This window comes from Ipomoea nil, unplaced genomic scaffold, assembly GCF_001879475.1.
Source record: "Ipomoea nil cultivar Tokyo-kokei standard unplaced genomic scaffold, Asagao_1.1 scaffold1720, whole genome shotgun sequence".
NCBI classification, from domain to species: Eukaryota; Viridiplantae; Streptophyta; class Magnoliopsida; order Solanales; family Convolvulaceae; genus Ipomoea; species Ipomoea nil.
Window position 1 is genome coordinate 548,536 of NW_017618148.1, and position 26,756 is coordinate 575,291.

A 26,756-nucleotide genomic window follows, 5' to 3' on the forward strand; every position below is an offset into this window, starting at 1 on the left:
TCTCATTACTAATTTTTAATTCTCAAAGCGTAATTGTGTGGAACTGACCATTGACGTAAATATTATGACAGACTTATTCCATGCATTTTTTATTATTTCTTTTTAAACTTGAGTAACATATGCATACAGGGTAGACCAAAAAAAAAAAATCAGTGAGGGTAAATATTAAAACCAAAATAAAAAGTTTCAAATTTGGTATAAATTACTGGATTAGATAACATATTGGATTTTAATTTGTTTTTATTTTTATCTTTAGTTATCGGTGGAGACTGTGAGATTAGGAGAGGGGTGTAAATGAGTTGAGCCGAGCTCGAGCTCGATCGAGCTAGAAAATTGATTCTCAAACTCGGCTCGGTTATGAAACAAGTCGACTCGAGTTTGGTTCAAGCTTGATAATTATATATATATATATATATATATATATATATATATATATATATATATTGTTTTTTAATTAGGAAATGAGATTTTTAAATAAAGGGGTCAACCAAACAATGACTATATGCCTAAACAGAGAAGAAGAAAAAAAAAGGAGAAAAAAAGATTTCAAATAATAGCTTTATTATTATTATTATTATTATTATTATTATTATTATTATTATTATTATTATTATTTTTTGAATGATTCAAACGAGCATAAAAATTTTACTATGAAGAGGTTTGATACAAACCTTCTTGGCCGGAGTTCTTGTTCCACAAAATCCTTTTCATTCTCTTTCATCTTCAACAGTTCCCTGGAATTTTGTTACATTCAAGAATTATGGATTGGGATGAAACACATACAAGAGAAAACAATAGAGTTAATTTTTTTTGGTGAAAGGGAGGACCTGAAGGTCCCAAAACAATAGAGTTAATGCCATATAGGATCCTCTGCCTATAATGATTTTGTCACATTTAGTCTTAAACTTTTCAATTTTCAAATTGTTACCATCCATGGTCCAAGTTAACCGGTCCTTCAACTTTCAAAATTTAACCAGCTGTGCTCCTCCTGGAAAGACCACGGTTGGTTAAAATTTGATAATTGAAGAACTATGGATGATTAACTTGGACCATTATTTATAGTAACAATTTTATAGTAACAATTTCAAAGTTGAAGAATCACAAGTAATCAATTTGAAAGTTTATGATTAAATTTTATAGTAACAATTTCAAAGTTGAAGAATCACAAGTAATCAATTTGAAAATTTATGATTAAATGTGACAAAATCACTATATTAACTTGAAAATAATATATAAAAAGTGGAGATACAAATAATATATAAAAAGTGGAGATACTATACCCGAGTACTATAGTTGCGAACAACAAGCACATCATTTCCATAATCTCTTTGCTCCTCTTGAATTTGTTTGGCACAATCAACGAGTGAAGAATAACAATGACACAATTCAATCAATTGCAGACTGGCTACACCTCCAAAACCACAAGGGATCTCTTTCAAGTCATAACATCCATTAAGTATTAACCGTTCAAGTACAGGAAAATCATCACTACTGATTGTCCAATGCATCAAATCTGTTCCATAAATGACCAATGATTTTAATCCATGAAACTGACCTCCACTTACTGCCCATTCTTGTCCTTGGCAAGCTCCATCCTTAAGCTTTAACACTTGGAGATTGGGCAACATTCCAACAACAACTGTCATAGCATTCCATGCTAGTAAAGTTCCTTTGAGTTTCAGCTTTTTGAGATGGACTGGAAAAGCTTCAAGACTAGGAAGCAAGACAGGACTATGTTGTCGGCTTTTGATCTTTAGATTCTCAAGGCTAATTAAACATCTAAGATTATCCAAACAATTGGGGTGTAGTGATCCAAATTCCCCCATGAAAATCCCCACCACCTTTGCATTCGGAAACCTGGAAAACACTGTCTCTGTGCATTGAAAAGAGTGTAGCCAATAAATTGTTTGCAGGGATTGTTGAACCATTCTCGGAGCATCTAACACAAATGTTTTGCAAACTTGGACATGTCTCAACTTTGGCAAGTCCCAGATTTCAGATACCAACGAACTGGCTACCTCATCACTTGTGTCTTTTTTACTTGCTAGAAGCACAAGAGTTTGTAGGTTCCAATTCTTCGACACGGGTAGAGTTTTAAGAGACTCGAATGGGCGCAGAACTAGGTATCTCAAAAGAACTAGATGCACAATATGTAACGGAATATCCTTCATGATGCTGAAAGAACTTAAGTTTAGTACTCTCAACATCTTGAAATTATTTGCAAACATTTGAGGGCCCCGAGTCATATGACCGTCACAAAAGGAAAAAAGGGAACGGGACCTATTGAAGGTATCAGGCACAACAAACTTAGGGTACATTGTTTCGAAACTTGTCCAACGATAGGAACCTACATATCCAGTGTTGTATTTATTTCTGACATATAAGAGGTTCTCCTTTATTGCTTTTTCCCTACAAAAGTCATGTACAAAATCATGGACCTTACACGTCTTAATCTTGCCGTCTAAGCTAATTTTGTTAATCAGAACTAAGCTCCTAGACACAAGATCTTTTAAAAAATCCTCCGCAACTTCCTCTAAGCTCCTTTGACTACTTTCTGCCGCCCTTACAAATCCCTCCGCTATCCATAACCTAATAAGCTCTTTCACATGGATTACAGTGTTTTCTGGAAAAACTCCGAAATATAAAAAGCAAGCTTTCAAGAAATTAGGCAGGTGGTTATAACTCAAACCAAGAATCTTTGATATACCTTCAGCAAGATCATAAGACACCAATGCATATAATGTTCCCTCAAGAACCTTGGATTCCCATAGCGACTCGTCAGTTGCTTGTACAAGTCCAGCAATTAAGGCGATTGCGAATGGCAATCCTTGGCAGTAATCAACAATGTGTCTCCAAGTGCTTTCGAGATTTTCAGGCAATAATCTTCCATTGTTGAGAACCCTCTGCTGGAATAGTTGCCAACTTTCATCCGAGGTAAGGAATCGCATGTTTAGGAAAGAATTATGCGAGCTTGTTGTGTAGCTAGCTACTTCGTGAAGCCGACAGGTCAACAATATTCGACTTCCATCGTTGTTATCTGGGAAACAACGTTGGATTTCATCCCAAGAATTAGTGCTCCATACGTCGTCCAGGACAATCAGATACCTCCGACGACCCATTAGGCATTTGCGCAATTGGGCTGCCAGTTCTTCGCTGGTTTTAGCGTTGATTTCGTCGGTGATTGGCGTAATGGAAGACAAAAGCTCGAGAAGGGTTCTTCGCATCCCGTAACGTGCAGACACGGTGGTCCAAGCGGCGATATCGAAATGGGATGAGACTAATGGGTCTTCGAATAATCTCCGAGCGAAAGTTGTCTTACCAATTCCTCCCATGCCCACTATCGGGACAACCTGTCTTCGTTTAAAGCTCTCTTGAAGGAGCAGCTTCTTCATCTCATCCAATTCATCAACGTGTCCCACCATTTTTGCGTTTTGAAGACCAGAAATGGAGGAACCACCATCAAGAATAACCCTTTCTTCCCTCGGTGAAGGAATAGTAAAATCATTCACTGATGACTGTTTGGTCTTCTTCATAAACACCATCAATTCTCCCATGGCTTCAATCCCATTTTGCAAGGGTTTATGGAATTTCTGAGCTAGAAGCCATTTATCAAGCCCTGAAACCCGTTGAAAAGACCTGAGAAGTGTTTGAACTAGAGACGACGGCGGAGTTCTTGCGTGTTCTTCTCCACCGCATATATCAATCACTTGTGATTCAATTTCATCTTCTACCCTTAGAACACAATCTTTAACTCTCATTTTCCAATCTTCCATCGTCCCACCGTCATTGCCGCTGAATTGATTCTCAGATTCCTCAAGAAATGCTACCAAGTGAGCAAGCATTCCATGGAGTTTTTCCACAGCTTCTGTGCTATCAAAAACTAGGCGTGGATTGGGTGGTAGGAACTCAAGCTCTATTGTTCGCATCAACGAAGTTACAGTAAACCAAGCCATCAAATCACCCACTTGTTTCTATAATAATGCGATCCCAGAAAGAATAATGCGTTCCCAGAAAGAAGCAAGATAAATTTATCAAGTATACACTTTTTGTGCCTTTGGTATTTTACAATATAAATTATTCAAGCAGTTAAGAGATTAGGTAGATTAGTCAACCTGTTTATTTTGTATTTTTTTAATTCATTAAAATAGTTTGCACTCTTTCGATTGAAATCTGGCTTACGTTTTGCAATCGCCAATGAATCTAAATATAAAATTCTACAGACGTATGCAAGAGAAGACTTTGGAGATTTTCCAATATAAAATCACGCTTACCTTTTGTCAGTACTACAGGCCATCCCTTTTTTAGAGTACTCATCTCTCACACCATCAAGTTCTTGATACATCAAAAAAAAATCTTACCATGTCTTACCTTGTATAAAATTATACTTCTAAAATATATATGTATATAAATATATTGGAATAAAGTACAAATAAGCCACTGAACTATTTGGAAAAAAACAATTAAGCCATCGAACTCAAATAACCCAAATAAGCCATTGAACTCGGAAAAAAAGAGCAATTAACATTTTTAACAGGTTAACTCCAAGTTTTTACTGTCTAGATTGCCAAATGTTTATTTTATTTACGTTTTTTTATTATTATAATCCATCTACATAGTAATATTATTTTAAAGTAATTATAATCAAAGTAATTTTGTCTTATCTAGATCTAATTTATTTATTTATTATTATTATTTTTAAACAAAAGATCTAGTGAAAAAATAATAATAAATAAACAAATCAAATCTTGACAAGATAAAACTATTTTGATTATAATTATTTTAAAATATAATACTATCCAAGTGGATAATATTAATAAAAAAATAATAAACGTAAATAAAATAAACATTTGGCAATCCAATCAGCAAAAACTTGGAGTTAACTTATAAAAAATGTTAATTGCTCCTTTTTCAGGGTTCAATGGCTTATTTGCTCTTTTTTTCTGGGTTCAATGGCTTATTTGATGGTTATTTGAGTTCGATGGCTTAATTACTATTTCCCAAATAGTTCAGTGACTTATTTGTACTTTATCCCAAATATATTTTCTGATAATTATTTTACTTTTAAATGACATTGTTTTCTTTTTCCTACAATGTATACTTAATAATTTTATTGATTTACTGTTATTACACTTTTAAATATTTCATTCCACATCATATTTCTCATTCTTGTTCTAGCAAACTCTTAGAAGTCTTTTTTTTTTTTTTTTTTTTTTCCTGCTCCTAGCTACTTTATGCAACTTGCTTGTATAAACTTATACTTTTAAAATACAAGCAAATGATGACAAATGAGTATGATGCTTTAAATAATTTGTTTTTTTGGGCCACCACATGTATGCATCTACAAATGGATAAGGACTCGGTCTTAGAGGGGTGTATTCAATCATGACTAGAGTTTTAAAGACTTTTAAAATGGTAGATTTTAATAAACTTTGATTGACTTTCACAGAGTTGTTCATAACTTTTTAAAACTTTATAAGACTATATAAAAGTCTGTATAAAAAATAATTATAGACTTTTATCAACTTTTTATTTTAAAAAGTCTACAAAAGTCATTGAAATTCTAAATTGAATACATCCTTACAAACTTTCAATGATTTTGATTCTTATCATTTACAATTTTCTTACAAAACATTTATAATATATCATAAAATTCTTCTTATTACATAGTTCTTCACCCATATCAACATTATTATTTTTATACATAGTATGCTGAGACTTATATGCTAATTACTTATATATATTATTAATAAACATCAACAAAAAAAAAAGACTATTTCATTATAAATTCATAACAATATTGAACAATAAAAGTTATAATAAAAGACTTGGTCAAATAAAATATTTTAAAAATATAATTATAAGTTGCATAAAAAAAAATCTAATATTAATAATATATATAAAATTATACTTGATGTATTGCTAGGCATCACGCAAAGAATTATTATTTGAAATAGCAATTTGAGAATATAAACAACAACAAGGTGTTATTGTTTGTAACCCTAAATTGTTGTTGCGAACAGTAATTCGCTATTCGTAGTAACCTGTTGTTAAAAAAGAAAAAGAAAAATATATATTACGAATATAAACATAAAAAGAATAAAAATTAAAATATATAAGTATTTATATGAATATTATGAAACATATAATAAAATTTTACGATGAAAATTTTGCTTTGTTCATGTATTTAGGGAGAATTAGAGAAAGTTAGGGATAAAAAATTCATAGAAAAAAATAAAAATTAATATAAACAAGCAATAATGAAGTAAAAATAATATTATTTCGTATTTTTAGATGAAGATTCTAAAGTTTGAGAGAGAGAGACAAATTGGTAGATTTTAGGTAGGAGGAAAATATAGGATAGTGAAGAATTTTTATTTATTTATTGAATTTAGATAGGTTTATTGAGTTTAAATATGGAGAAAAAATAGAGTTTAAAAAGAGAGAGAAAACATTCAAAGTTGTTAGAAAGAAAATTTGAAATTTTGGGGTTGATGGTTGGATTTCAACTATTTAGATTTGAGAAGGAAAAGTCTACAAAAGTCTTAAAATTAAAAAGTCTACAAAAGTTCATAACTTTTTGAATACCACATGACTTTTAAAGACACTTTAAAAGTCTTAATAGAATACCACACGACTTTTAAAGACTTGTTAGATATATTAAATATAATATATCTATATTAAATATAATATATCTATAAGATATATTAAATATTTAATATCTATGTATTTATATATGAGAGAAAGAGAGAGAGAAATGAATTTGATTGATGAATTAAAATGAGTAATACATCCTATTTATAGTGAAAGAAGAAACTAATTAAGCATGAAATTAGGGAAATAAAGCTTGCACAACTCCACGTAATGCTGCCACACTGCACGTACACCCATGTATTCCATTACCATGTTTGTGCTTAAGACTTGGTTTAACAAATATTATAATTATAATAATAATAATAATATTATAACATTGTCTCCTTTAAACCAAGTTGGATATATTGGTCATTCCAATATCTTTCTTCAGTTTAAGAAATGTCTCCGTCTTCAATGACTTCGTAAAGATATCTGCAACTTGACATTCACTTGACCAATATTCAATGTTGATTTGTTTTTCAGCAACCAGTTCTCTGATTTTGTGATACTTGATATCAATGTGTTTACTGCGACCATGAAAGACATGATTCTTGGACAAATTGGTAGAGTTTAGGTAGGTGCTTCCTGCTTGTGTTGTAAGAACTCCAAAATTCTCCTCAACCAAACTGCTTGAGTAGCACAGTTTGCTGCTGCAATATATTCTGCTTCTGCGGTTGAAAGTGCTACAATCTGCTGCTTCTTTGAAGACCAAGAAAATATAGCTGAACCAAGATAGAATGCATACCCTGATGTGCTTTTTCTGGTCTCAACATCTCCAGCCCAATCACTGTCTGTGTACCCAACAAGTTCCACAGCTTCATTAGTAGAGTAAAAAAGTCTATCATTACTCGTACCTTTGACATATCTCAGAATTCGCTTTGCTGCAGCCCAATGTGATTCTTTTGGTTCTTCCATGAATCTGCTAAGTATTCTAACTCCAAAAGAAATATCTGGCCTTGTTGCCACCAGATACCTCAAACTCCCAATTAAGCTTTTATAATAAGCTGTAACATTCACATTTTTACCACACTAATCTTTGGACACCTTTAACTTTTCAAAAGAAATATCTGGTCTTGTTTCTCAGGACTCTACCAATTTTGGAGTTTAGGTTTTTTTTTTTTTTTTTTTTTTTTTTTTTTTTTTTCCTTCAGAGAATAGCTTTAATTTATTTCTTTTTTTTTTCTTTTTTCTTTTTGAATGATTCAAACGAGCCTAAAATTTCAAGAGGTTTGATACAAACCTTCTAGGCGGGAGTTCTTGTTCCTCAAAATCCTTTTCATTCTCTTTCATCTTCAACAGTCCCCTGGAATTTTGTTACATTCAAGAATTATGGATTGGGATGAAACACATACAAGAGAAAACAATAGAGTTAATGCCATATGGATTTTCCTACAATGTATACTTAATAATTTTATTGATTTACTGTTATTGCACTTTTAAATATTTCATTTCACATCATTGAATCAACTTTTCTCATTCTTGTTCTAGCAAACTCTTAGAAGTCTTTAATATCTGCTCCTACTTTATGCAACTTGCTTGTATAAACTTATACTTTTAAAATACAATGCAAGCAAATGATGACAAATGAGTACCACCCCACTGATAATTGTACCACAAAATAGCCACTTAAAGTGCCATTTTAATGCTATTTTTTCCAACAATCTCCCACATGAATGAAAAATTGATTTTCAGGCTATTTTGAAATCAGGAAAAATTGTGTTCAAACGGTCGATCTCTGCATAGGATATGTAGGGAGTCACTATACCCTTTGAACCTTCCCTTGTGAAGATATGTTTACTCTACTGACCGTACGATAAAACACGATGTCTTTGAACCGACTGCCGTTTGTGTAGACGATGACATATCTCACACAGGAACCTCCCAACCATGCTCTGTTCTCATGAGTGTGCCCATTTTGGTCGTGGGTCACCGTTCTTGGTTCTGTGAGAGTTTCTAAAGAATTGTACCCAACAATTATCCTTTGAAGCGACCCTCACTTCTCTCTTACATAGGTGATTCTTTCTCGAGTATCCCACATACTCACATATGTCAACCGACATTCGAATCATTAAAGCATTAACGTGCTAGCCTCGTGTGGGAGTCACTGTTTCTAACGAGGAGTGGTAGGGAGTCCGAGACCCCACAGTGACACGCTCCGTTCCACAATTTAGTTGTCCCATTGAACCTAGGTGCCAGCTAGGTTGGGTATCCATTATAGAACTTTTAGTCCAAGGGCTTTAGACCCATTCCTCGTTCCAACTTCTCAACAACCATTTGCTTACCCTCGGGTTAGCGAGTTAGCGGTCGCTACGTTATCTTTTGACATCACGTAGTCAATAGAGATTAGAGATAACCCCTGTTGTGAGAAATTGTTTAATGGTATTATGTCTATGACTCATAAGTCTAGACTTACCATTGCACATCTAACTCTGTACTTAACCAATTTTGGCTTGACTATCGCAACGCACACAATTGGAGGTACGAGTTTATCTCTAGGAACATTCCCGAAAAATGGCATAGCCATTCGACCTACTCACTCGCGACACGAGTCTAAGGCTCTCAGCATAGATCCTGTCATAGATCTTAGCTGTCACAAATCGTTTCGAGAATTTCCATTCAACCAACTGCACTGGCCTACGTAAACATGTAGCCTTAAATGGACTTAGTATCCTTTGATATCCGTGCTATACTTTCCAAGTACAGCTAGATATCCTACGTAGTGCAGTCCAGAGTCACGAGCATACCTTAAGTATCTCATAACTCTCACTATTACCTTCTAGTGAGTGACACTAGAGTTACTCGTATGTCTATCGAGTTCGTTAACCGCAAAGGCATAGTACAACCCATTAGATACAATTAAACTACCAATAATCTGAATGTATTCTCCGTGAGAAGTACAATCGTCGTGATTATTGACTAGTTTTACGTTAGTATCTAACGGCGTCCAAGCCACTTGATTAATATCCTTTGGAAGGATTTAATCAACACAATGAGATTGGTCTAACACGAGACCATACGGTACGGTCTTCTCACGATTTTAATCTCGAAGATTAAATCTGTCAAACCCTCACCTCTCATGTCAAATCTCAAATTTAACATGTTCCTGGTAGAATTGATCATTTGATCGTTACTACCCAGAATGAGTTCATCATTTATAAACAAACAGTGATATCTCTGTCTATCGTACGCATTACGTAGACACACTTGTCACCTTCGTTTATACCAAACTCGTTGGTCATCATTGTATGATCAAACTCACATGCCAAATACTAAGGCAATTGTTTCGAACCATACAATGATCTCACCAATTACACACTTTCTTTTCACATCGTGGAACCACAAACCCTTAGGTCATTCCATGTCTACTAAGAAAGCGATACATCCATTTCGATGAACTTCCAAGTCTTGCTAAGCAGCTCTTGGCAGGTATCATCCTAATGGATTTCATTCTCATCACAAGAGAATATTTATATCGAAGTAATCGTGGCACTCGCGTTGCATGTAATCTATAATTACAGGCTCGACCATTTTACTTCAATATAATCAACCGGTTTTTATCTTCCGACTAGTGATCCACTTAGGATCCCGAGGTTTTACAACCTGGAGGAAGAACAACCAGTTCCAAGTATGATTCTCTAAGATCGAATCTACTTCACTCTCGGTAGCCTCTCTCGGGTTGGTCCATCTGTAGAAGTCAACACTTCTACATACGTTCGAGGCTCGTTTTTCTAACAACCATGTCATAAAATTCAAATTATTTTCTAGTAAACCAGTTAGAATATGCGCACTACATTCTAACACGTACGTCAGAAAATATGGACCAAAGGATTTTCAATCCTAGCTCTCTTGCTACGTCTAGCTTCGAGCTCGGGTTATCTTTCATACTCTTCAACCATAGCTACGCCGAAAGTTCCTTACAACGTGCTAGGTCCTTTATTGAACCTTCACAAAATACATCTTCAAAGAACGATGAATTTCTCGATTCAATTTATTGTGTTCTTATGTACATCCAAACTATATGACTCGTGTACTATGAACCCAATATACGCCTTTGGCAAGACACCCCCACATTTCAGGCATTAGTAGGAAAACTTCCTACGTACCTATAATTCGTAAGAATTCCATGCGGGTAACCTTATTTAAAACGTACTTACTTGTCCAAAGTATTGCCTCACCCCACATACTTTGAGGTAGACCCGAACTTATCAACGTCTTGATATTTATGTTCGGCAACAACGTTCGATTGAGGTGAATACCGTACCGTACTCTCGAGTACAATACCAATGCTTGCGCAGAAATCACCAATAGGTGTTTCATATTCACTACATCGATCATTCGTAACCGCATTAATCCACGATTAATTTGGTTTTTCTCTTTATTCTTATAAAGAATAAAAATGTGCCACACATTAACACATTTTGTTGGTGCTAACATATTAGCCCTCACGAAACCATTCGGGATTGACCGAAAGGCCAAGACCACGAATCAGTGCTTCCGACGTTGACGCACGAATCAGTGCTCAGTAATGAAGCACGAATCATGCTATACCAAGCACAAATCATTACTTCCAAACTAACGCACCGATTCTAAAACAATCTCTATTGCTTTAAATTATAAACTCACAACAACCATCCGTTGCTTAATTTATAATTCCAGTGCTACGTAGCACTAGAATTATTAGTTAATTACACAATTAACCAAACCTCCTTCTGTGCTAATCACATAATACCTTTTACAATGCTAAATTTAATTAGCCTTTTGCATAGTGCTAATTCAACATTTTGGACGTCTAGTGCTATTAAGCACCACAATTAGCACTTCAACAATGCTAAGTTTAATTAGCATTTTTCATTAAGCTCAAGCTTAATTTTAACGTCCCAACAATTTGTCTCAAATCACATTTCATACTAGTATAATTTGGAATTTTGATCAAGTTCATTATAACACAATTAACAAGAACTAATCAACCAAATCTCCAACTAGTTGAATCAAACTCATATAATCGTTCTTAGAATATTATATAAAATATTCAACAATTGAGTTGTGACGCTCACGATTATATAGTTATCCCAATTTTTGACAAATTGATCATACTTTGAAATCTGTATCGTTCAACATGAACTAGAACCGAAGTCCTTTTACGAGATTTCAAACATGTAACACGCTTGTTACATTTCGTTCCGGCCGTTAAGCCATTTTAGCATTTTCCACATAATGCTCCATGATGCACTACACACCCATATTGAGTTATTTCATACATTTGACATTATTCTAGCAAATAATTCGTATGTACCAAGATTCAACTCAATGGAACAATTATATTTTTAATTCAAATAAAAATATTACAAGGATACTACAATATTTATTCAAAATAAATAAATAGGAAAAACTAAATTGGAAACAAATTCCTTATTCCTATCTCGTAGTAGTCCTTCAACCCGTGTGCCTTGTTCCATTTTCCAACCGTCCACTCCATGAAGGGTGGTCCATAGCGCACATCGGGGGTACCTCGGTTGTGACCTCACTCGTCCAACCATCCACATGTTTTAAACATAGCGAAATTGTCCTCAACCTTTTCACCAGGATGACGGTTCGCTTCATAGTGGCATTTCTCCTTCTTCTCATAATCTTTTTGAAAGCTAAGCTTCCACTTCCCTTTTCTTTGATTACGGTTGAAGTCATTGGTCACACTACAGTAGTCCTCAGACCATGTAGTACTGTGTTCACACCATCATAGGATCCTTCGTGGCTTTTAGCCGATCCATTAGGCAACACAATAGGTACCAATTGTGTGCCATGAGCCACAGGTCTACCGGTTCATGAACCAACGTTCTCTGGAGCACCATCGTGTGTTTTTGCAACTCCCATGAAAATATCATTTCCAACGTTGCTGCCGTCAACCGGCATCACGGAATGTGCTACATCGTTGCCGTTCCGACCATCTGAATGTGCACCTCCGGCAACATTCACGGATCCAACACTTTTCACTGTTGGAAATCTGCATTTTTTCGACCACCAAAAAGTGGTCAGAAAAGGGGCATTTCCGGTCGAAAATGCAGTTTCCGACCAACTTAGCGACCACTTTATGGATTCGAAAAAAAAGCCCTAGCTATTAGCGACAACTAGTCAAGGTGGTCGGAAATACCGACTTTCTTTTTTAGGTCGTTGAAACTAGTGATTGTCGGATAAAAGGAGCACATTTCCTACCACTGGTGGTCGGTAATTGGTCGAAATTACTATCCACTGGTGGTCGGTAAAATTTACAAAGAAAAAATTAAAATTTGAGGCCACTAAGGTGGTCGGTAAGATTTACTAACAAAAAAATAAAATTTAAAATTCTACAAATATCAAATGAAATTAAATTGCGTTGGTCCATTCTACAAGAAACAGAAGCACAATCAAGGTTACAAATGTTAAATATAAAAGCGAAATGACATGGTTAGAAGATAAAGCATACAAGTAGGTCTTCACAAGGTTTCGATAATTCAGTTTCAGATGCACTTGGATCCCACTCTAGTTCATGCTCCAAAGCAATTTCCTTTAGCAGCTTGAGTTTCACATCGGGACTAGGAGCTCGAACAGATAATAGCTCTATTAACTGCAAATACGCAGTAATAAAAACACCTTTAAAAAGTATATGAAGCTCAGTTGAGCTGATTCTTTAGCTATGTCATAAAACCAGAATGTGTATAACCTGGCGATTGACACCACACTCGGGCATCAGTTCAGCCGCAGCAACAACAAATTCTTTCCCGTATTTTCCAGCAAACAACATTTAAACTTGCACTAACTCTGTAACATTTGCACATCTCGGTGCAGCAAAACATATACTGGAAATCGCTTCTTTCAAATCCAGAGGGCATTCCCTGGAACAATTGAAGAAGGCAGGGGAATTCAATTCTATAAGACATACAAATTAAGTATTTGCTGAAAAGCAATTAGTACAAGAAGACATGAAGATGGTTTAGGAACAAAATAGAAACTCATTTTCTCCATTGAAAGTACAGTCCAGAAAACCAAATCTTTACCACTGCGCCTCAATAATTAGAAGGCGAATGGATATAAGTTCACAAAATAATTCAAGTATCTCCTGTGCAGCCATCATTTTCTCGTTTCTTATAATATGCTCTACCTGAAATAAAACAAAAAACCACCTTAATGAACTGTTTGACTTATGATCATTTCACTCACGAAATGGAATCAATGGAAATATATAACCACAAAAAAGAATCATGTTTTTTTTTACCCAAATCAGAGCAGTAGCTTCTTGACCAGTTTCAAGAAATTTTGCTATTTCTCTGTGCATCTGCTTCATCTGAATCTCTCTCCGGTTCCTTAGATGCTTAATTCGAGGAATCGCTAGTTTCAATAAGGTTTTACTGCAAATCAAAATGAATAACTGCCATCACTCACAACTCGAAGTGAAAAATCACATTCTAATACACACATTCAAAACCCTGTTCAGTAATTTCAATCAGTTCTTACAGTAAATCGAAATGCAAATCAAAACCTGTTCCGCACATAATATTCAAATTAAAATCCACATAAAAATTGTGAATTATGGAAAAAAAAAACTGAAATTTTGAAGAAAAATAAGAAACGGTTACCATTGGGCTGCTTTGAACCCTTTGTTGAAGAAGGAATCCATCATTGACAAACTTAGAATGTTTAATTAAAAAGCAAAATCAAGTGAAAGCCTCTACAAAAGTTAAATAAGTAGCTTATTTTGTAAATCACAAATGGAAAAAAATGTCATAAATGGGTACCGAGTGGTTCCATACAATAATAATCATCTTAATGATGAACTAAGGAATTACTGAAAAGGTCAATTATTTGGTCATAGTTTTCATGATCCTCTAAGCTCTTATTTCTCTTTTTGTGGTTGTGTCATTTTTATTAACTGCCCGAAGGGAGGCGAAACCTCCAAGATCATACAATAAAGCCACTTTAGCCTTTTCCGGCAAAGAATTAACGGAAGTAAAAAGCCTAGGGGAAGAAGCATTCAGACCCGCCGTTGCAAGGTCATCCGCCACCTGGTTGGCCTCCCGATAAACATGTCTGATTGTAGAACCCCATGAACTCAGACAAGAGTGAATGAAGAGCACCGCATGTTCAATTCGCCATGGAATCCTGGAAGTCTCGGACCCCGACAAAGTAGCAAGGGCTAGAGAATCCACCTCCACGACGGACGGTATTTTGGCAAAGGCAGTACACCAATAAAAAGCACGCTGAAGAGATAAAGCTTCGGCTTCCAAAGCCGACGAGGCCTCCATACGAAAGTAAAGCCCCGCTATAAGGCTCCCGCGAGAGTCCCACAAGCAAGCTCCTCCCGCAGCCCCAGCGGCTCCAAAAGTCGCATCCGTGTTGAGCTTGAGTCTGCCCGCTGGCGGGGTTAACCATTTAACCCAGACTGTGATCTTCCTTGGTGGCGGCTGAAACCGCAGCAGCAACTGATAAGTGCATAATTGTTCATATTTATACCCATGTCTACCCCATATTTAGCCTTGTTTTTCTTATGAAGTTTCACAATGTTGTTCAAAATGATCTTTATTTTGTTCATTTGATCCATTATGCACAATTCATTATCTTTGAGTAGAAATGAAGGATTTTAGATCATGTTGGATGCATTTGGAGTCAAGGGGAGCCAATGTGAAGCTAAGGAGATGGATGGAACACTTCCAAAGGAGCCAAAGAGTGATGTTTTCAATGGTGTTGATCATATGGACAAATTAAACCAAAGGCAAAAGTGGAACAAGTGTCAACAAGTTGAAATTCTCGCATGGTTTGGCCACTGTTCTGTTTTCGGGGCATATCTCGGTCTAGAAATATCCAATTTATGTGATTCTTGTCCCATTGGAAAGAAGACTCAAAGAGCTACAACTTATATTCGACATCAAAGCCTAAAAAGGAAGACATAGGGGTCGAAATTATCCTTGAAGTTGAAGTTCCAAACTTACACTTCAAAACTGACCACTGTTTGGTTTTTGGACCATATATCAGCCTAGGAATGTCCAAATGAAGTTATTCTTGCGCCATTGGAAAGATAACTTGAAGGGATACAACTTTGATTCAAGAACCAAATGCTAATTCAAACGTTTAGAGGGTGAAAAATGACCTAGAAGACAAACTTAGTGCACAGGCAGTGCACACTGCCTTGTGGCCACGGGTCTGGCCACGCCCGTGGCCACTGGGCAGTGTAAACTGCCTTTCTGGCCACAGGGCTGGCCAAGGGCGTGGCCACACCCGTGGTCAGCCCTCTGCAACTTTATAATCTGCGTTTTTCACTCATTTTAGCTCGGGTTTTGACCCATGGTTGAGCCCTAGCTTCTCTCTTTCATTCTCCTTCATATTTTTAGGTTAGATTTGGCTTAGATTTATGTTTCTTAACACTTTTGAAGCTTTTAATCTTGGATTTGAAGCTTGGATTCCAACACTTGAAGATTCTTCCTCCATTTTCAATACATAAGTTCTTCTTCCTTTTATCTCTTTATTTTGCAAGATTTATGTTTCATGCTTATGTTTTTGTGTTCTTTATGCTATTTAATCATGAGTAGTTAGTTTTTGGACTTGAGTTAGGGTTGTATTATCTATCTTGATTCTTGATTTGTGATTATTACAAAAAAGGGGAAGAACTCCAACCTAGGGTTCATGTGTTTGTGAAGGTTTTGTATTTATATCTTGTTAATGTTTGATGTACACATTCATTAGCTTGTTTTTGGAGGATTCCTTGCCTCAACGAGAGTTGGGTGATGAATCCAAGCCACCCATTGCATAGACCCGATTTCTTCCTACGGAAATAGGGGAAATTGGGGGCTTTAGATGCTTTGTGTGCTTGATGGACTTGGAATTGATTCACCACGAAAGTGGGGCAATTCCTTGTTCTAATCCTTGTTTATTAATCATGAGAATGGTTCGTAGACTAGGATACCTACATGCATTCTCGCTTGATTCCTTGGTTACTTGTTCTCCCTAATCCCTTAGGTTGTTAAAGCATCTAGATGATAATGCTCCCTAGCTTGAGTCCTATTTCTTTATTTCGTGTTTACATCTTGTTAATATGTGTTTGTGTTACTTTGTTTAGTTACCGTAGCCTCAATCTCGCTATGATTTGCTTAGCTTCTTGTTAATTTCCTTATGCTAGTGTCTAGTTTCTTGTGATTGCATATTGCGTGCCATAATCCCCAATCCCCTGAGGACGACATAACACACCCGAGCTCACATCTTATTTTTGCTACAATCAGCAACCCAGATGACAGCAACAGATCATCAGCTGGACCCATGTGACAAACCTGCCGAGCAATCAATAGTATCTCTTGCTTGATTTGACCAATTAAACGCAAGGCTGACGCAGCTCCTTCGCCATAAACGCCCCGGTTGTAAGAGCACCGAGACACCATAAAACAACGCTTGGCAACAACCTGGCACACCAATTGATCGCCGAACCCGGAGGAGAGAGTAGCCACCAGGCGTGGCATTCTGAGCGAATAGAAGAAGCAGCAGTCGTCAATTCAAAGAGACCCCGAAAGTGGCACCAAACCTGGCGAGACACCCGACATTGATAAAGACAATGCTCCATATTCGCAGAGGCATGATTACACTGTGGACAAACCGACGGCATACATATCCCAAAACACTGCAAAACATCTGGGAACGGTAGAAAATTCTGAAGCAGTTTCCACATAAACACAGAAATTTTCGACGGGATCCAACTACACCAAATACAATCGGACGACAGGCTTTTGGCTGACTTGGAACGCAACTCCTCATGGGCCGACGATAGGGTGAAGTCTCCATAGGAATCAGGCATCCAAATTGGGGTGCCAGACTCAAACTGCGTGTTGTGTTCTACAAAATCCCGAAGCTGCTGCATTCGACGCCAGGTAATCGATGCCGCAAGCCGATCAGACTGCTAGAGGGAGTATAAATTCACTCCACAGAGTTCCACCCCTCATGAATCCGAAGAGAAGCTTGGCAGAGAAGGCTTGTTGCACTGATTCTAGCGAATTAATCCCGAGTCCTCCTTCGTCTGTTGGGTAGCAGATCTTCCGCCAAGCCGCTCAATGGTGTTTCAGTTTTCTCCCCTCAAATCCCCATAGGAAATTGGCGAACCTGGATTCCAGATCTTTTATCGTTTGTCGCGGGAGAGGGATTGAAGCTGCAATAAACATGGGTATTGTGCTTAAGACGTGGCGGATCAAAATCAACCTTCCTCCCGGGTAAAGAAGATTGCGTTGCCAACTGATTAATCTTTTGTCTTTTCTTTCCAGCAAGTGGTGGTGATAAATAGGTCTATTCCTGCCCTTAAGCAGACTCACACCTAGGTAACGAAAAGGCAACGCCGATTGTTGCATGCCCAAAATGCGCGCCATTTCCAGAGCTCTACCGTGTGTGAATCTCGTAGAAGTCACAAAGAAGCTAGCTTTTGGTGTAATTAATCTTTTGGCCAGAGCCTTCCTGGTATTTAATCAAGACTTCGACCAAAGCTCTCAACGACCCGAAGAGCCATTCACAAAGATCACAATGTCATCCGTGAACGCCAAGTGAGTGATGATCGGGCAATTCGGGGATGTGGAATATGGCGAGAGAAGACCGACACCCATCTTCAGAATGAGAGACCGCGACAGAGCTTCAGAGGCCAAAATGAAAAGCAACGGGGAGAGCGGATCACCTTGTTTGACACCTCTTGAAGGCCGAAAGAAACCACAACTTACACCATTAACGAGCACCGAGAGGCCTGTTGCTCTAGAGTTAATTTCACTAGAGGTCCTTTATTTTTTGTGGCAATTCTAAATTTAGTCCCAGCCTATCATTTTTGCCATTTTACATCCCAGACTATTATTTTTTGGACACTTTTAGTCCTTCTCATGACTTTTTCTATTTTTAGTAAGGACATTTTTGTCTCTTTATATTTTTCTTTTGTAATTTTTCTGGTTTCGAGCAGTTTAATTGGTTTAGAACTTTAGGTAACCTCTTATTTTTAGTAACCATATTTTTCAACCAATTTTTAGTAAAATCCTAAACCATTTAAACCAATTGAAACCGAAAAAATAACAAAAGAAAAATATAAATATGAACACAGATTAAAGAGCATTGTTCACAGATTTTGTATAATAATAATACAGATTAAAGAGCATAATTATTGCACACAAGCACACTCATAAACACACACACAGAGGAACAAGTTTTGGTATTCGCTATGGCTTGGTTTGCTGCAACTTCACTGATGCGAACAATAGAGCTTGAGTTCCTGCAACCTCATCCGCGTCTTGTTCTTGACCATACAGAGACAGAAGCAGTGGAAGCTCTCCATCGAAGGCTTGCTCAGATGCTAGCCTTTCTTGATAATGTTTCAGAGAATCAATTGAATGATGATGACGAGACGACCAAAGAGTGGAAAGGGAGAATTAAAGAGGTTGCACTAAGAATAGAACACAAAATTGAATCAGAAATAATTGATGTTTTTGGCAGAGAGGATCCGAGATGGCGATTCCTTGGAAGAGTTGACGACTGCATACAACCTCAAAGATTCCTTACAACCTTGCAAAATGGCTCCGGAGAGTTTATGGAGTTGGTGAAGAACAAACAGCGGATGAAAGATTTGCAAATAAAAGATGATGACATTCCTTCTTCGTCCAGTGAAAAGATTGAGCATCATCATCATTCTGCTAGTTCAAAGCTACTTTGGAGCTCAATAATGGTAGGACGTCATGACGAAGTGAATATGATTTCGGAGTTACTTGTTCAAGATTCATGGAAAGAAAGACGGGTTGTGCCCATTGTTGGCATGGGAGGTATAGGCAAGACAAAGCTTGCTCAAACATTGTATCAACATCCAACAGTTTCATCACATTTTGACGTTGTTGCTTGGACAACTGTGTCTGCACAACCTGTCATGCGACAAATGCTTCTTCAGCTCTTGTCTACTATGCAAATCTCCCAGGAAAAGGAAATCATCAATAAAAGCAACGAAGAACTAGCAGACCGATTACGTAGATGCTTAATGGGTCGGAGGTATTTCATTGTTGTAGATGACTTGTGGAGCACAGACTTCTGGGATGAAATCCAAAGGTGCTTCCCAGAAGATAGTAATGGAAGTCGAATATTGGTGACCACTCGACTTCAAGAAGTGGCCATTTCTACAGGAGGATCACATAATTATTGGCTAAACTTGCCTTTCTTAAATCCAGATGAAAGTTGGGAATTATTTAATCAGTGGATTCTCAATTATGGAAGCTTAAGCTTAAGCTTTCCTATGAAACTTGAAGGGATATGGAGACACATTGTTGAGTATTGTAAAGGATTGCCGCTTGCAATTGTGATAGTTGCAGGACTTGTACAAGCCATCAATGAGTCACTATGGGAATCTCAATCAGAGGAGATTGAGAAAATATTATGTGCCACTGTGACCAACAGCCTTCTTGATAGTTTTTCAGAGATTCTCAGGTTGAGTTACAACCACTTACCTAATGTCTTGAGAGTTTGTTTCTTATATGTGGGAGTTTTTCGTGAAGATAGTGCAATCCCTATGAAAAAGCTTATTAGATTATGGATAGCAGAAGGGTTTGTGAAGGTAGAAGAAGATGCTGAAGATTACTTAAAGGATCTTGTATCTAGGAGTTTAGTTTTGATTGACAGTTCGAGCTTAGATGGCAAGATTAAGTCATGTAAGGTGCATGACATCGTACATGATTTTTGTAGGAATGAAGCAATGAAGGAGGGCCTCCTACATGTTGCAATAAGTAGATATTTTGATGAACCACATTCATCTGTAAGGACGACTCAACGTTGGTTAAGTTTTGAATCAATGTATCCTAAACTTGATGTGCACAATGGCTTCAACCGGTATGGTTCCCTCTTTTGCTTTTATGATGATTGTCATATGAGTCAAGGTTATCAACTTCCTGCAAACTCTCATTTCAAGAGGTTGAGAGTACTAGATTTAGGTTCTCTCCACTTCATTAATGGTATACCTTCATATGTTGCAGATCTAATTCTTTTGAGATACATAGCTCTACGCCCATCCAAGTCTCTTAATAGTTTACCTGTGTTAAAGGATTGGAATTTACAAACTCTTGTGCTTTTAGAAAGTTGGGGTTGCAGTAGTACAAGTGCAGACGACGACCCCAATCCTTTGATACCTGCTGAAATTTGGGAGTTGCCAAAGTTGAGACATCTCCAAGTTTGCACAACATTTGTGTTGGGTACTCCAACTGCGGTTCATCAATACATACAGACAGTTCAATGGTTGCGCCCATTCCAATGTACAGAGCAAGTGTTCTTAAGGATTCCGAATGCAAAAGTGATGGGAGTTTTCATGGAGGGCAGTGTGGAATTTGGAGAGCCGAATTGTTTGGATAATTTGAGGTATTTACATCAACTTGAGGAACTAAAAATTGAAAGCAGACACAGTAATCCTGTTTTGCTTCCAGTTGTGGATGCTTTTCCAGTACAGCTCAAAAAGTTGAAATTGAAGGGAACTTTGGTGCCATGGGATGCTATGACAGTTATTGGTATGTTGCCTAACCTCCAGCTGCTTAAACTTATAAATGGAGCTTGCCAGGGACAACATTGGGAACTAAGTGAAGCTAGTTTTCCTCAGTTAAAATCGTTGCTTATTTATGGATCAGATTTGAGGCACTGGGAAGCCACTAGTAATGATTTCCCTGTTCTTGAGCGCCTAATTCTTAAACAATGTTATGAATTGGAAGCAATCCCTTCTAGTTTTGAAGATATACTCACTCTAGAGTTGATCGAGTTGTGTCATTGTTATTCTCGGCTTGTCAACTCTGCCAACCAAATACAACAAGTGCAAAGAGATTATGGAAATAATGAACTTGTTGTTTGTGCCTACAATATTTGGGTATCTATATAACTCATCACTCAAACTTTTGTGTGCTATTTTAATTTTATTTAATTTTTTTCCGTTCCCATCTTTAATATATTCTTGTATCTATCTAAATTTCAGAGAAATGCTGAAGAGGTACTTGAAGGTGAACTTAAAGAGGAACTAGAAGGATGATAGTGAAGGAGATTTTGAGGAATAATGATATCAAATTCAGAAGTGTGGATTCATCACAATCCTAAGTTTATATATGTTGGCTGCTCTTGAATTCTTGCAGAGTTGGAATGAAATTTGTAGAGGATGAGTGTAATGGTTGGAAGCATCAGGCCTTTGAAATTTCTACATATGCATGCATGCATGTTTAGGTTGGCTGGTTGAATTGCAATAATGCAAGTTCAAATGCATGTGATTTAGGTTTTATTATTGTAAGTTTATTTAGGTTATTATATCAGTGTGGGGTTTATGATACTTGTGGGGGTCTGAAGTTTATTTTGTTTGATGCAGGGTTTGCTGCTTCCACTGAGCTGCAAGTAGAGGGGTTGGCTGCAGGTACTGCGGGCTGCTGTGGTTCTTGACTTCTTGCTGCACTTAGGGTGTTTGTTTTGGCCTTTGGGGACGGGTTTGGATAATCCTTATATCATGGTCTAGGGTCCATCATACGTATTGTAGACTTTGGTCCAAATGATGTAATATAATCTCTAATTAGCACATTATATACTTCCATTTTTTTTTTAAATAATATACTTTCATTTTATTAATTTATCTATAGTTCACATTTAGAATAAGATTAGAACGTGTATACGATGAGAATATAATTGTGTTGTATTCAAATATTTAATAATAATGTCTGAGAGTACATGTAGCGAATATATAGAGATGCTAGATAGAATCCTAGTCTAACAAGAATAATATAGTCCTAATCTAATATGGATAATATAGTCATAGTCTAATATGGATAATATAGTGTTAATACTCCCCCTCAAACACAAGGTTGGCTAGCCAAAACATTGAGCTTGTCACAGAGAGAGTTAAAATGAAGAGACGACAGAGACTTTGTGAAAATATCCGCTATTTGATCCTTGGTTGAAATAAAGTGCACTTCTAACTCCTTTTTGGCTACTTTATCGCGAACAAAATGATAGTCAATCTCAATGTGCTTCGTGCGGGCATGAAACACTGGATTGGCACATAAATAAGTAGCTCCCAAATTATCACACCATAGTCGAGGAGGAGACGCAGGAGGGACGCCGATTTCATGTAACAGAGAAACGAGCCATGTAACTTCTGCATATATATATCAGCGAGTCCCTTGTATTCTACTTCAGTCGAAGAACATGCCACAGTCCGTTGCTTCCGAAAAATCCAAGATATTAGATTACTGCCCAAGAACACAGCAAAGCCACTAGTAGATTTGTGGTCATTCGGATCGTCAGCCCAATCTGAGTCAGAATAGGCGTGAATATCCATAGATGTAGACCGAGAAATACGCAGGCCAAGATTCAGGGTGCCTTTGACATACCGCATGACTCTCTTTAGAGAGACCCAGTCTGTAGTAGTGGGAGCATGCATATGTTGACACAATAGATTAACATCATAAGATAGATCCGGACGGGTTACCGTAAGATACTGGAGAGCACCAGCAAGACTCCTGTATTGTGTTGGATCGGCATAGGGAACGGCCACGTCGTCTGTGATTTTCACAGAAGAGACAGGCGTGATTACTGGCTTGCAGTCCACCATGCCAGCACGTTTGAGAATATCCTTCATGTACCGTTGTTGGGATAAAAGCATACCGCCAGATAACAGGACAATTTCTATTCCCAAGAAGAAAGAAGGCACACCCATATCACGAACCTTCAATTCAAGTGCTAATTTATCAATAAGAGTAGTAACACGATCTGAGTCAGAATCCATAATTAAAATGTCATCAACATACACCAAGAACTAAAGACGAATATTGTCACGAGAATAGATAAAAAGAGACACATCCGTCTTAGAAGGCGAGAAGCCCACAGAGACAAGAAATCATGTAGCCTTGTGAACCAAGCACGTGGAGCCTCTTTGAGACCTTATAGAGATTTTTTAAGCAAACATACATAATTATGTAACAACTTATCCTCATAACCAGGTGGCTGTCGCATGTAAACAGTTTCAGCTAGCTGGCCATTTAAAAAGGCGTTGTGAATATCCAATTGGCGAATAGACCACCCACGAGATACGGCTAAAGATAAGAGAAGACGAACCGTAGTGGGCTTAACCATAGGACTAAAGGTCTCAAAAAATTCTTCTCCAAAAACCTTATTAAAACTCTTGGCTACTAACCTTGCTTTATGACGGTCTATTCAACCATCGACCTTCCGTTTGGTTCTGAAAACCCACTTGCAACCAACAACATTCATACCTGGTTGAGATGGAACGAGACGCCACGTATGATTATGGACCAAGGCATTGAACTCCGCGTCCATTGCATCACGTCACTCAGGAAATTTGACAGCCTGAGAGTAACAAGTAGGCTCAGGCAATATAGTGGAAATAGTGGTTAAGGCAAAATGTTGATGCGGGCCGGAGCTGCGAGTGTTCATGCGATGCGACCGAGGAGGCGGAGTAGCATGTCGATGACGTCCGCGCGGCCTACCGCGCTGCTCAACCTGCTGGTCCGAGACAGTCCGCTCACTCGATGCGGACTGCTCGTGACCGTGAGTGGCATCACCGCCAGAAGCCGCCACGAGCTTGTGAATCTGCCTAGCGCCATCAGTAACCGTAGTCGAGACATCACTTCCTTGGCCCGTTACAATTGGTGTAGTAGCCCACGGTTCGGAACGCGGTGTAGTAACCTCCGGTGCACCAAACTGCGAGTCAAATTGGCTATAAAAATGGAGAGCCGAGTGCCCATGAGCCTTGTAAATTTGACACCGCGGTCCTCTGCCACTACGACCACCATGAGCCCCTCGGCCGCCACTGCCACGATTACCGCCACGCTGACCACGACTAGAATTCACGGACTGTCCACCACGTCAGGAATTGCCACCGGACTGTCTGCCACCGCGACGAGCTGCCATCGCCGCCGAACCACCCACCAGGGAATCAACTACCGGAGAGAAGTCATCACCACAGATAAACTGCTGCGCCGCCAACAAGTCGGAAAGATGCTCGATCGTAACCGGTGTACCGGAGGTGAGCAAACTGGACGCCATCACCCGGAACTCTAGACGCAAACCCCTGAAAACATATAGGTTCTGCTCATCCGGAGACACCGATCTGCCCGCCATAGTCAGCTCCTCAATCAACACCTGAGCACGCCCTAGGTACTCGAAAGGAGAACTATCACCCTGACGAAGCCCTTTCAGCTGCCCAAGCAAGCCAAGAGCTCGAGCGCGAGTGGAGGAACCGAACGCGCCTTCAACTGCCAGACAGACTGCCCGCGACGTCGTACGACCTACCGCGAGATACATAGCTTCGTCGGAAATAGAGGAGACGAGCATCGAAAGGATCGATTAATCCTGTTGCACCCATGCGACAAACGCTTCGTTCACCACCGGAGGAGTGCCATCAGCGGCGAGAACGGTCGGCTGAGGGCAAGGAATGGAACCGTCGACGTAGCCGAATAGACCCTGGCCACGGAGGAAAGGAACTAACTGGGTACGCCAAAACAGAAAGTTACGTGAGGTGAGCTTGATCGAGACAAAGTGGTGAGCCGACGACATTGTCGGCGGAGCCACCACCGGAGAAGACGCCGGTGTACTGACAGTGACGGTGTGCTCGGACGAAGCATCGGTTTGATTAGAAGATGCCATCCAGGATCGAAACAGAGCGATTGATACCAGATGAGAGTACTGTGCTTGTAGTATTGTATTGATAATCAATAATAATCAGAGTACAGAGATATATTACACATACATACTAGCTAGAAGTAGAGTTACACAGAGACACAACTATAGAGACCTAATAATCAATAGGTATTTCATTTACAGGAAAATATGGGCTAGGGAAAGCATCGTTTTTTGTGCAAAAGTGAACATAATTTTCTACATTTTTGTCCAATTTTACGAAAATAAAAAACTGTAAAGAGAAAATAACTTTCTATATATTTTTGTCCAATCTTACGAAAATCAATAATAATATCCAATTAGTTAACTTTATCAACAATCCAAGCTATGCCCTCTGAAAAGTAGCATTGTTCCAAGCTTTGTTGTGACTGTACAACAAAGGGATTAGTTGTGTGCATTGTCGGATTGTTTATGTATGGTTTAATTGTGCAAATCTGGTGAAAGACTGTGTGCACATGGAGAAATTCCTCGTGGAATTGAAGAAGCAGCAATAACTTGGGACTATGAAATTGTCAAGGGGATATAGTGATGGCTTTCGAGCACTACGGTTGAACTACATGCGGGAGATCCTGCCGAGTGAAATTGATGAACATTAAGCTCGTAACATCATAAGCTGATAAGCACAAGGCAAAACCAAAACAGGGTCGACTAGGAAAATGAGACACCGTGCAGATTTGTTTGAACATATTCGTACGGACTAGTATGTATGTTTTTAGGGGTTTGATTTACGTTGCAGCACAAACTATTTAAGCAGCTACTTATGAACGTAACACATGTTTTGGGTTTATTTACTACGTCAAAAGTATTTAACTTGACCATAAATATTTCGATTGGTCTGTACTGTCAGTTTTCGATCAATTATGAAGGTTCGGTTAAAATTTTGATTATTTCGATTATTGATCAATGCTCACTCCTATCTATGAGGATACGTTGAAATTAAGTTCTTTTGATGTATACAAAGAATCTATGGAATAAAGATCTACCGATATATAGTTTTGTTGTTCCTAAATCTTCAAAATTACATCAAAATTTTGAGTTTTAAAGTACTTAATTTGTACATTGTTAGCATCATAGTATTTCTAACGGAGGGATTTGTATTCCAATAAAAAAAAAATAATAATATAATATAAAATAAAATAAACAGAGGGGTTTCTATCGTAGTTTTGGGAGGGGAAAATTGTGAAGGCAAAACTAATGTTCAGTAAAATATATAACACTTTTTTAGTTGCTAGATGATAACATTACCAAGTATATATATATATATATATATATATATATATATATATATATATATATATATATATATATATATGTATTTTCAAACAAATATAAAATACTTTATTTTATAATTTTTCTCCTTTCAATTCCCAACATATAAAGGTTTAAAAATTAAAATGTATTTATAACCTTCAATTCACATGGTATTAATTAAAAACAAGTCTGAAATATATATGTTA

At 37.6% G+C, this 26,756-nt stretch overlaps 4 protein-coding genes across 4 annotated transcripts; 1 reads left to right on the forward strand and 3 right to left on the reverse strand.

Annotated features, from left to right (window-relative positions):
- Window positions 1-707: 707 nt before the first annotated feature.
- LOC109191748 (putative late blight resistance protein homolog R1B-14) lies at window positions 708-13,405 on the reverse strand. The gene is made up of 4 exons (XM_019342399.1): window positions 13,325-13,405; window positions 13,088-13,228; window positions 1,281-3,971; window positions 708-734 (listed from the first exon to the last, which is right to left on the reverse strand). Exons 1-4 carry the CDS (start codon window positions 13,403-13,405, stop codon window positions 708-710), a joined length of 2,940 nt encoding a protein of 979 aa, XP_019197944.1.
- Window positions 12,945-14,523, reverse strand: LOC109191763 (IST1 homolog). Its single transcript, XM_019342414.1, has 5 exons — window positions 14,238-14,523; window positions 13,877-14,009; window positions 13,659-13,762; window positions 13,325-13,496; window positions 12,945-13,228 (listed from the first exon to the last, which is right to left on the reverse strand). Exons 1-4 carry the CDS (start codon window positions 14,279-14,281, stop codon window positions 13,406-13,408), a joined length of 372 nt encoding a protein of 123 aa, XP_019197959.1. The 5' UTR covers window positions 14,282-14,523; the 3' UTR covers window positions 12,945-13,228; window positions 13,325-13,405.
- A 4,303-nt stretch (window positions 14,524-18,826) lies between these two features.
- LOC109191749 (putative late blight resistance protein homolog R1B-23) lies at window positions 18,827-21,778 on the forward strand. Its single transcript, XM_019342400.1, has 3 exons — window positions 18,827-20,231; window positions 20,616-21,490; window positions 21,596-21,778. The coding sequence occupies exons 1-3, from the start codon at window positions 18,827-18,829 to the stop codon at window positions 21,647-21,649; spliced, it is 2,334 nt and encodes a 777-aa protein (XP_019197945.1). The 3' UTR covers window positions 21,650-21,778.
- Window positions 21,779-21,932: 154 nt separating this feature from the next.
- Window positions 21,933-23,733, reverse strand: LOC109191750 (uncharacterized mitochondrial protein AtMg00810-like). Its single transcript, XM_019342401.1, has 3 exons — window positions 23,569-23,733; window positions 22,688-23,416; window positions 21,933-22,103 (listed from the first exon to the last, which is right to left on the reverse strand). Exons 1-3 carry the CDS (start codon window positions 23,731-23,733, stop codon window positions 21,933-21,935), a joined length of 1,065 nt encoding a protein of 354 aa, XP_019197946.1.
- Window positions 23,734-26,756: the final 3,023 nt, after the last annotated feature.

What these genes read in the sequence shown, in the direction of transcription:
- LOC109191748 (XM_019342399.1), bottom strand. Translation starts at nt 13,405, where the DNA reads ATGTTGTTTGCTGGAAAATACGGGAAAGAATTTGTTGTTGCTGCGGCT. An exon ending in AGTGTGGTGTCAATCGCCAG is followed by an intron (nt 13,229 to 13,324) that starts GTTATACACATT and finishes GCGTATTTGCAG; the next exon opens with TTAATAGAGCTATTATCTGT. An exon ending in AACCTTGTGAAGACCTACTT is followed by an intron (nt 3,972 to 13,087) that starts GTATGCTTTATC and finishes GCATTATTATAG; the next exon opens with AAACAAGTGGGTGATTTGAT.
- LOC109191763 (XM_019342414.1), bottom strand. Translation starts at nt 14,281, where the DNA reads ATGATGGATTCCTTCTTCAACAAAGGGTTCAAAGCAGCCCAATG. An exon ending in AAGCTACTGCTCTGATTTGG is followed by an intron (nt 13,763 to 13,876) that starts GTAAAAAAAAAC and finishes GTTTTATTTCAG; the next exon opens with GTAGAGCATATTATAAGAAA. An exon ending in CTAATTATTGAGGCGCAGTG is followed by an intron (nt 13,497 to 13,658) that starts GTAAAGATTTGG and finishes CAATTGTTCCAG; the next exon opens with GGAATGCCCTCTGGATTTGA.
- LOC109191749 (XM_019342400.1), top strand. Translation starts at nt 18,827, where the DNA reads ATGGCTTGGTTTGCTGCAACTTCACTGATGCGAACAATAGAGCTTGAG. An exon ending in TGCTGAAGATTACTTAAAGG is followed by an intron (nt 20,232 to 20,615) that starts ATCTTGTATCTA and finishes CATATGTTGCAG; the next exon opens with ATCTAATTCTTTTGAGATAC. An exon ending in TTTGTGCCTACAATATTTGG is followed by an intron (nt 21,491 to 21,595) that starts GTATCTATATAA and finishes TCTAAATTTCAG; the next exon opens with AGAAATGCTGAAGAGGTACT.
- LOC109191750 (XM_019342401.1), bottom strand. Translation starts at nt 23,733, where the DNA reads ATGGTTAAGCCCACTACGGTTCGTCTTCTCTTATCTTTAGCCGTATCT. An exon ending in ATAAGTTGTTACATAATTAT is followed by an intron (nt 23,417 to 23,568) that starts GTATGTTTGCTT and finishes ATTCGTCTTTAG; the next exon opens with TTCTTGGTGTATGTTGATGA. An exon ending in GTCTCCTCCTCGACTATGGT is followed by an intron (nt 22,104 to 22,687) that starts GTGATAATTTGG and finishes CCATGATATAAG; the next exon opens with GATTATCCAAACCCGTCCCC.